Genomic DNA, 10,935 nt, shown 5'->3' on the forward strand with positions numbered 1-10,935 from the left:
ACCCACTGAGTAAATGAATTCTTCCTCATCTCACTCCTAAATGATCTGCCCCTTGTCCTGAAACCTCCTGCTTTTGGACTCCACCTGTCAGAGAAAACATTCTTCCTGCATCTATCCTGCTGAGCCTTGTAAGAATTGTGCATGTTTCAATGAGATCACCTCTCATTCCTCTAAACATTAGAGAGTATAGGGCCAGTCTCCTCAATCTCTCCTCATAGGACAATCCCACCATCAGTCTGGAAACCTTTGCTGCACTCCCTAAATGGCAAGGATATCGGTAAGGAGACCAAAATTGTATACATTACTCCAGCTGCAGCCTCAAGATTCTGTACAATTGCAGCACAACATTTTTATTCCTGTACTCAAAATCCTCTTGCAATAAAGGTCAACACACCACTGGCCTTCCAAATTGCTTACTGCACCTGCATGTTAATTTTCAGTGACATACAAACAAGGAAACTCAGATCCCTTTGGACATCAACACTTCCTCATCTCTCACCATTTAAGAAATATGCTGCATTTGTACTTTCTTTATCAAGGTGGATAATTTCACAATTTTCCACATTATCTTCCATCTGTCATGTTCTTCATCCATATACCCTTGAGATCTTTAACAAAAATGTATTCTCAGTCTTAAATCTCACAGTTAGCCCAAAACCTTTTGGGGAAGTTCTAGATTTTCACTACTCCTTATGTGAAGGATCACTTGCTGATTTCAATCCTAGTTTAGCTCCAATTTTAATATAATGCCCCATTGTTCTGGGTTACACCATGAGTGGAAAGTTTCTCCATCCACACCACTGAATTCCTTTGTCGTTTGAATGGCCTTAATTAGATCCTCCCTCCATCTTCTACATTCCAGGGAATTACAAACAAAATTCATGCAATCTAACCTCCTAATTTAACCTTTAAAGTGCCAGTAACATTCCAAAGAAACTGTGCTCTAATCCCAAAACCGATATACCCAAGGGGTGGTACTAAAAACACAATACTCCAGATGTGAGTGAACCCAGACACTGTGCAACCGAAGCATCACTTCCTTTTTTTTTGAACTCTAGCTCCCTCAAGATCAAGGCCAATTTTCTATTGATCTTTTACTTTACTTTTTGTACTTATCTACAAGGACACTCAAATCCTTTTGTTCCTCTGAAACTCCAAGTTCTCATTATTGACAAAGTATTCTAGTTTGCTTTTCATAGATCCAGAGTGGACATTTCCTCACAATGCACTAAATTTGCCAGTTTTGGTCTACGTCTCTTTATAACTTCCTGCTCCCATCTATGCAACTTACTTTGCCTTGACAGATCCAAACTGGGTTTGTACTACATAATTAAAATTTTCACCTGAACTTTTACAGACTGATACATGAGCCAAGAATGATGTTTGGGCTTCCCTTACATGTGTTTTCAACTGTTGAATTATCTCCAATGAAATAAAAAGTGTGGCATTGTAAAATCCTATGAACCATATTTAAATACAGACAAATGCTGCTGAACTGGAACATTCAACAAGGATCGGACCTGCACGTACTTATATCCTTGTGAAATTATTTTATGAGTGGCACAGTGGTTCGCACTGCTGCCTCACAGTGCCAGGGACCCAGGTTCAATTCCAGCCTTGGGTGACTGTCTATGTGGAGTTTGCACGTTCTCCCTGTGTCTGCGTGGGTTTCCTCTGGGTACTCTGGTTTCCTCCCACAGTCCTAAGGTGCGGGTTAGATTGATTGGCCATGTTAAATTGCCCCTTAGCATCAGGGGTTAAGGGTAAATACATGGGGTTATGGGGATACGGTCTGGATAGGATTGTTATCGGTGCAGGCTCGATGGGCTTAATGGCCTCTTTCTGCACTGTAGGAATTCTATGATTGTTATTGTATTTTGAAAGTAGGAGAAACAGGAATAATATTTGCATCAAAATATTACAGCTGATTTAAGAACTACTAATTCAAATATGCTGGTTGTTTTATCAAGCTACATAATTTAAAATTTGACAAAATGTTTTCTGTTTTGTATCCTGGGTTAAAATTTGTTGGGTGTTCACAGCTGATGCATTTTTGTTTAAGAAAGTTTAATTACCAAAATCCACGTGCTTCATAAATAATCACACAATTTCTGGATTGACTATTTTTTGAAAATGCAAGATTTTGAAATAACTTTCTTTTGCAGAAATAGAAAACACTAAAATTCAAACTGTTAATTCAGACCACTGAGAAAAATCTCACATTTTGATCGAATCACTGCCTGCCCCCCCTCAAAAATAACAATTATGGGCCCGATTCTCCCATCGCAACCTGCAACTTTTCTGGCGGGTTCGGTCGAGAAAATCATGTGTCAGCCATTTTGCGGGATTCACGCATGCGCCGGGAACGCATGCGCGTCTCGCAGAGCCGGAGAACAGTCGCAGTTGAGACCGCACTGGAAACCAACAGGAAGAGAAGTCAGTCATTTGAATCTTTTTAAAATATATTTTAAATATATTTTGCATGTGATTATCGGGCCCGGCAAGTTCCATGCCAGCACAGAACTTCCCGACATGGAACTTGCCGGGCCCGATAGCATATCCCACCCCACCAGGAGTACTTCATTCCGGCGGGGCTTAGAGTAGCTCCCCACGTTCGGGAAACCCAGCCGGAGTGAAGGGGGGGGGGGCAAACCCTGACAGTGCCAGCCTGTGCCCCCTGGCACTGCCCAAGGGGCAAAGTGCCCATGCCCAAGGGGCACTGCCCACCAGGCATCGGGCAGTGTCAAGGGGCAGGGGGTCCCACTGCCACTCTGCATTGGGATCGGTCTGGGTTGGAGGGAGGGCAGTGATTGGGGTGGGCTGGGGGGGTGGGGGGGAGTGAGTTGCGCGGTCAGGGCTGGCCCGAGAATGGTTGTGGGGGCCGCGATGGAGGGGCAACATGTGGGGTTCCCAGCAATCGAGCTGGCCAGCAAACGGGGAGGCTGACTACGCATGCGCAGACTTCCAGAACTGTCAGACTCCGTGAATAGACCCCTCCCCCCATCCCGGGTTTTTAATGAGATTCACGATTGTGACCTCTGCATTGCACAGAGTGTGGAGATTCGGGTCTGAAACTGCAGTGAAAAAACAGTCATGATCTAGTACAGTTTTCACACCAATTTAGCACTTTTGGGAGAATCGCCCACTATATTTCTATCGGTTGTAATGTCTGTCATTTTCTGTTACCCACCATAGCATCAATCTGTTCGAGGAATTTCATACACTGTTCAGATGTGCTCTTCACTTTCTTCTCTAACTTGCTTAATGCAGCAGATTGAAGATCCCGAGCTAGAAACCCCTGGACGATGATTGAAACAAATTTGTACATCAGAATTCTTACCAGGGACATCATGCTTCATATATCTGATGTTGCAAATTAAACCCACATGCTTATCATCTCAGGAAACTATCAACAATGTTAATCTGTAAAATACAAATCTGTAATGTTTCATCAAAATTTTTGAGCCTCTAATACATTTAAAATCTAATCATGTACAAATATTTAGTGTAGTTTTATTGCACTTGTGGTGGTACCTACTGTTTGTTAATCCATAACTTCTTATATTGAATTATACAGTCATTCTCAACAATGAATCCCTTCAAATAAAACTACAGTCCCATCCACATTTTCCAACCACCTCAACCCCCGCAACACCCCAGGCACCTTATCCAAGAGATCATTCTTCATGAGTTTAGATAGTAAATGGTAGCGTGTCATGGTAAAATAACAGCTGAGTCCAGTCCTGTTCTCTCCCACACTCATACATTTACCTACTGCTGCAGAATACAATACCCCAATATCAAGAATGAAATTCACAAGTCTAATCCAAAGATTAGCCTGGGACTTGCATCACTGTACTGAGCTGTTGTATACATAATACCACTGCCAGTGAGTCAAATATGGGATCAATGTTTGCAGAGAAGTGGGCGTAAGCACAGTCCTCTCCGCATAATCGCTCCCCAAATAGCATTCAGCAATATTTTGAGGGGGGAGGATGGTGATTTGGTACAAAGATAGCAAAAATATAGCGTTTTCAAAGGCAAATAAATAACTCACTGGATAAAAGAAATAACTCACATTCTGAATGCCTGTCAGCTCTGCATTAATTTCTTCCAGTTTATGTGATAACTGGTCTGTGGATTTTTCCAGTTCCTTTAACTTCTTTAATTCAGCTTCCTCCTCAGGACTGTTCTGCAAGTTGAGAGAAAACAATGAAATCAGGACAAGTTGGCACAGGAAGGGTTTGGGTTGGGGGTGGGGCGACACTTCTCAAAACATCATGTAGCTATTTAAAAAGCAATTTGTTCTGTTATTCTATAGGAAATGTAGCAGCCACTTTGTACTCAGCAAGATCCCATACACAGCAATAAAATGAGCAACTGGCGCATTTGTTGTTGGTAATATTGGTGAAAGGAAGAATGTTGACCAAGGCACTGCCAAAAGGATCCCCTAATGCAGTGGTTCCCACAGGGTGCGGCGCACCACACTGGTGCGGCGAGAGAGGATGGCAAGTGTGGCAGGAAGATTCAAGGACAATCAAAGAAACATTTAAACGTGGATTAGATATTTTTCCAAAGTGATTGTTTTATATTTTCTGGATGTCCCATGATCATATTATAAAGTAGTTGTGTTCTATGTTATGAATCAAGCGCTGCTAGTTGTTTTTTTTTGTTTTTGAATATATTTCTTATCAATAAAAAATTCGGTGTGGCGCGAGCAAATTTTTATTCTGAAAGTGCAGCCCAGTGAAAAAAGTTTGGGAACCACTGCCCTAATGTATCAATGTGTCCTTAGGGTTCCTTTGAACCAGTAGATCAGGGGAGAGGAGCTCAGTTTAGTATCTCATTGCAAGGATAGCTACTGCAACAATGTTACACTCCCTCAGTTCTGCTTTGAAGTATCAACGCAAATAATGTGCTCAAGCCCTGAAATGAGGTCTCAACGCATAACCTTCTGACCCAGAGACTAGAGACAAAAAGTAAACACTGCAAATACTACCAACTGAAGCAGCCTGACGCTATAATGAATTAAACACGTAAACTGCCCAGACTTGTAGGAAGAAGCAACAGCAAAATGTTTAAGCACCGATGCCAGGTGCTCAACTTCAGTGACTCAAACAAAAAACAGCTGGCTTCATGACAGATTTGTAGTTTGAACAAAACATACATTATCATTTGAAAGAATGCCAATTATTTAACTGGCTGTTGATGGATTACAAGGTGATCAATCATGTTAAAATGTGTGAAATGTTTTTTCTGATTCTACCATTTATTAAGCCTGTTGTATCAGCTGACATCAACCAATAAGCAATTTTTGCAGTGGCTATATACAAGAAATCAGATGCATGGATTGAACTGGACATCACTTACGTGTCAAAGCCAAAGAATGGAGGCTGGACATTTCCCTGCAGAATAAGTAACAATGTCATAGGTCTTGACACCCATGCCCCTTATAGAGTGACAGAATCCTTGGAGCAGGTGATCTGTCTACTCTGCTAACAAGAGGAAATCGTGCATAGCGGAGAAAACAAGAATACAGTTATAAAAAGGAATATCTAAGTTATGTCAGGAAAGCACAAAACAGATGATCGTACAAGATTTTAAATATTTAGCTGGAAAACTTTGACACAAAAATGATAGAATTTTACCTTTTTACCAATCATCATTATTTTACAGCCATTTTTAACACCAAGAACAGACAAAGGTTGTTCCATCTCTTTAAGAGATTTACCTATATGACACAGAAAATAAAAAACATGAAAAATGTTGTTAGTTATTTGAAACTTTCTGGGACACAATATAATTGATCTGACACATGCAGTGTTTGAAATGTCCAATGTCTTTTGGTATCCTGCACCAGCAACTTCAGATTTGCAAGTTCAAATTCCACCGTGGGAAGTTATATTAAAAAATATATCAATTTGCAGGATACCAGCACAAAAACGCAAGACGAGAGAAAAACTCAATTGTCTCACTAACGTGTTTCAGCGAAGGAAACCTGTCATTCCTATATGATTTAACCTACATATAACTTTGGTCCCACATTAGAATCGTGAAATAGAATCATAGAATTCCTACAGTGCAAAAGGAGGCCATTTGGCTCATCGACCCTGCAAATCCCCCTGACACTAAGGGACAATTTAGCATGGACAATCCACCTAACCTGCACATGTTTGGACTATGGGAGAAAACCAGTGTACCTAGAGCAAGCCCTCGCAGACACGGGGAGAAAGTGCAAACTCCACGCAGACAGTCACATAAGGCTGGAATTGAACCCAGGTCCCTGGCAATGTGAGGCAGCTGTGCTAACCATTGTGCCACTGTTCCGCCCCATGGTGATTCTTAATAATCTCAGGTGAATTCAGAGTGGACAATAAACACTAGCCCATCGGTGCTACTAAAATACCAATGACAAATAAAAAAAGTGTGAAAAGATTTCATAGCTCTTAGCTTTAAACCCGCATGTTTATTATCTCAGACAGTATATCTTTGAACCGTAAAGGAGTGGTGTTCCATGAGTTGCAGGGCCTCACTAGGTACAGAATTACGGGGTGTAGAGGGATTTAATTTGCATTCATGAGAGTTGGCTTCGCTGACTGGGTCAGCATTTATTGCCCATCCCTAACTGACCTTGAGAAGGGGAGCTGCCTTTTTGAACTGCTGCAGTTCACATGGTGTGGGTACACCCACAATGCTGCTCAGGAGAGAATTCCAGGATTTTGACCCAGAGACAGTGAAGGAAGGGTGATTCATTTCCCAGTGAGAATGGTGAGTGGCATGGAGGGGAACCTCCAGGTGGTGGTATTCCCACGTGTCCGCCACACTTCTTGATGTTAGTTGTCATGGGTTTTAAAGTTTATTTATGAGAGTCACAAGTAGGCTTACATTAACACTGCAATGAAATTACTGTGAAAATACCCTAGTCGCCACACTCCGGCGTCTGTTCAGGTAGACTGAGGGAGAATTTAGCATGGCCAATGCATCTAACTTGGAAGCTGCTACCTAAGGAACCTTGGTGAGTTTCTGCAACACATCTTATAGATGGTACACACTGCTGCTACTGTGTGTTGGTGGTGGAGGGAGTAAATGTTTGTGAAAGGGGTGCCAATCAAGCAGGCTGCTTTGGTCTGGATAATGTCAAGCTTCTTGGGCATTGCTGGAACTGCACTCATCCAGGCAAGGGGGGAATATTCCATCACACTCCTGACTTGTGCTTTGTAACTTTGTAGATGGTGGTCAGGCTTTGGGAACTCGGGGAGTGAGTTATTCGCCTCAGGATTCCTAGTCTCTGACCTGTTCATGTAGTCACAGTATTTACATAGTCTAGTTCAGTTTCTGATCAATGGTAACCCTTGGGGTGTTGATAGTGGGGGATTCAGGTAATGCCATTGAATGTCAATACTCAGATTCTCCCTGCACCTGGTCTCCAAATGAACAATTCACCTCATGCCATTGCCCCGCCTTCTCCCTGTAATCCTGCACATTCTTCCTTCTCAGATAAGCCTAATTCCTTTTCAAATGCCTTGACTGAACTTGCCTCCATGACACATTACACTCGCTGCATGAAAACATTTTTTTAAATATCGCTTTTGTTTCTTTTATGAATTACATTAAATTGTGCGCTCCTGTTCTTTTTTGTTGGACTGCAGAAGTTCAAGGCAGCAGCTCACCACCACTTTCTTAAAGGCAATTAGCGACAGGCAATCAATGCTGGCCTAGCCAGCGACACTCATATCCCATGAACGAATCAAAGGAATTAACTATTAATAGGGTTTATCAGTATTAATATAGTTTATTAATGTTGATAAGGTCTTGATTAGTAAGGGGGTCAGGGATTATGGGGAAAAGGCAAGAGAATGGAGATGAGAAAAATATCAGCCATGATTGAATGGCGGAGCAAACTCGATGGGCCGAGTGGCCTAATTCTGCTCCTATGTTTTATGATCTTAAGGTTTATTAGCAGTAACAAGGTTATTAACTAACAGATAAAGGAACGGTGCGGCTGCTCCAAACTCTAGAATGCACAACTTATGCTCACTCCTTCCTGCTGCTCACAAGTCCATGAAAATATTTCATCCTGTCAGCAAAGTCTGCATGCTAATTCTTCAGTAACATGTCTGTTTTTGAATATGTTTAATTAACCCTCAACATTCATTTTTCTCAAAGAGGACTGTGAATGTGTTTTCTGCCCAATAAACTACAAATCTATTTTGTTTAAAGCACAGAAATGTTATTTCACAGAAAAGTGAAGCACCCACGACAATAATTTGGCGACTTTTGTTCAAACAAGCTTATTGTTAATATTCTGATGAAAAAAATTCTTCAGTACACAATAACCACAATATGGATTAAGACAAATCATTTCATATATTATATCAGTAGATCAATACCTTTGAAGATTAGTTTCTGTAGTTGCTGGGGTACCCCAGTGACTTGAGCAATAACTGTTGCCATGTCCTGTAATGTAGGCTCACATCCTTCCTGTCCAGCAGAAATTTCAATCTTGTGTTTTGAACTACCTAAGAATGAAATACGAATCCATATTAGTAAACATCTTCATATCCTGCAGTGTTTTTGTTTCTGGAAAAGCACTCTGTAGCAACATGGTGAACAGACAAACATATATTTAATCTGCATTCAGTTTTAATTGTTGCACACAGCATACACAATGAGATTTAGGCCCTGTGATTCAGACAGCTTCTTCTTCGTATATAAAATATCTCCATATTCATGAACCACAATTTCTTTCGTGCGGTGAAATGCACAGGTTTATTCATTGAAACATAGCATGGTTACAGAGCAAGAGACCATTCGGCCCTTCGAGATTGTGCCAGTTCTCAGCCAGAGCAACCCAGTTCCACTCCCTTGGCTTTTTCCCGAAATCCTACATTTTTTCCCCTTCTTCAGGTAATCATTCAATTCCCTGTGGGTGGCCACGATTGAATCTGCCTCTACCGCAGTACGAGGCAGTGTATTGCAGATCCGAACCCGTATACCCAGTGGGCAAACAGATGTCGCGGAGGTAACTGTGTCCCTCCCTCGGTCGCTGCAAACACGCCTCTATTGTATTGCAGCGAGCGGGATGGGCTGCAGGAGGATTCAGCCGCACTCATTCTGTAGCGGTGACAGGCTCAATGCGCAGGCAGACACAGCCCGCCTGCCACCTCCGCTTCCTCCCCCCTGGTCATTACCGTGCATCAGGGTGAGTCCCACCGCATCCCCGGCCATCGCTCCTCCACTGACACCTCCAGCCGCCCCGGGAGTCCGCAACTTCCTCTCCGCAGCGGAAATGACCGGCGGCGCGGACGTGAAAGAGAATTTGAAGCGGGTGCCATCTTTGTGCGGGGCAGGACTCCGCGGGGGAAGACTGCGAGCACCATCTTTCTGCGGGGCAGGAATCTGCGGGGGACGCCATTTTTGTGTGGGGCAGGACTCCACTGCTGAAGCGGATGAATGTGTTCCCTGCAGTTCATGTGGAGATGCCGGCGTTGGACTGGGGTAGGCACAGTAAGAAGTCTCACCACACCAGGTTAAAGTCCAACAGGTTTATTTGGTAGCGCAAGCTTTCGGAGCATTGCCCCTTCATCAGGTGAGTGGGGGATGTGTTCGCAAACAGGGCATATATAGACACAAACTCAATTTACAAAATAATGGTTGAATTTACAGGTAATCAAGTCTTAAACGTACAGACAATGTGAGTGGAGAGAGGGTTAAGCACAGGTTAAAGAGATGTGAATTGTCTCCAGCCAGGGCAGTTAGTGAGATTTTGCAGGCCCAGGCAAGTCGTGGGAGTTACAGATAGTGTGACATGAACCCAGGATTCTGGTTGAGGCCGTCTTCATGTGTGCGGAACTTGGCTATCAGTTTCTGCTCAGCGATTCTGCATTGTCGTGTGTCGTGAAGGCCATCTTGGAGAACGCTTACCCGAAGATCAGAGGCTGAATGCCCGTGACTGCTGAAGTGTTCCCCAACAGGAAGGGAACACTCCTGCCTGGTGATTGTCGAGCGGCGTTCATTCATCCGTTGTCGTAGCGTCTGCATGGTCTTCCCAATGTACCATGTCTCTGGCAACCAGAGCAACCTCTGCAAGACGTGCCTGATCATCGACACGGATGCCATCATCTCATGTGAGAACACCATCCACCAGGTACACGATACATACTCTTGCAACTCAGCCAACGTTGTCTACCTGATACGCTGCAGGAAAGGATGTCTCGAGGCATGGTACATTGGGGAGACCATGCAGAAGCTACGACAATGGATGAATGAACACCACTCGACAATCACCAGACAGGAGTGTTCTCTTCCTGTTGGGGAACACTTCAGCAGTCACGGGCATTCAGCCTCTGATCTCCGGGTAAGCATTCTCCAAGGCGGCCTTCACGACACATGACAACACAGAATCGCTGAGCAGAAACTGATAGCCAAGTACTGCACACATGAGGACGGCCTCAACCAGGATCTTGGTTTCATGTCACACTATCTGTAACCCCCACAACTTGCCTGGGCTTGCAAAATCTCACTAACTGTCCTGGCTGGAGACAATACACATCTCTTTAACCTGTGCTAAACCTTCTCTCCACTCACATTGTCTGTACCTTTAAGACTTGATTACCTGTAAAGACTCACATTCCAACCATTATCTTGTAAATTGAGTTTGTGTCTATATATGCTCTGTTTGCAAACACATCTCCCACTCGCCTGATGAAGGGGCAGTGCTCCGAAAGCTTGTGGCACGTGCTACCAAATAAACCTGTTGGACTTTAACCTGGTGTTGTCAGACTTCTTACTGTGCTTCCCTGCAGATTAACACACTTTAAACTGCTAGCATTGAGCCTCCAGATTGCGCTCTGTAAACCTGCCTGAATTCCAGCTGAGATTTTTGTTTCAAGGCTGAGAGAAGACTGAGTGAAATAAGCCACCACTTCTCCATTG

At 43.3% G+C, this 10,935-nt stretch overlaps 1 protein-coding gene across 2 annotated transcripts in view; it reads right to left on the reverse strand.

The window, feature by feature from the left end:
* bag1 (BCL2 associated athanogene 1) overlaps positions 1 to 9,279 on the reverse strand; it is a 25,939-nt gene extending 16,660 nt beyond the window's left edge. For both annotated transcript variants that reach the window (XM_078237495.1, XM_078237487.1), the window contains exons 1-5: positions 9,192 to 9,279; positions 8,391 to 8,519; positions 5,649 to 5,731; positions 4,079 to 4,192; positions 3,191 to 3,298 (exon numbers count right to left, since the gene is read on the reverse strand). In XM_078237495.1, coding sequence (XP_078093621.1) covers positions 3,191 to 3,298; positions 4,079 to 4,192; positions 5,649 to 5,731; positions 8,391 to 8,519; positions 9,192 to 9,228 — 471 coding nt within the window. In that variant the 5' untranslated portion in view covers positions 9,229 to 9,279. The remainder of the gene's footprint in view (positions 1 to 3,190; positions 3,299 to 4,078; positions 4,193 to 5,648; positions 5,732 to 8,390; positions 8,520 to 9,191) is intronic.
* Between the last annotated feature and the right edge of the window lie 1,656 nt (positions 9,280 to 10,935).

The sequence above is a fragment of the Mustelus asterias genome, chromosome 2 (assembly GCF_964213995.1).
Source record: "Mustelus asterias chromosome 2, sMusAst1.hap1.1, whole genome shotgun sequence".
NCBI lineage: Eukaryota > Metazoa > Chordata > Chondrichthyes > Carcharhiniformes > Triakidae > Mustelus > Mustelus asterias.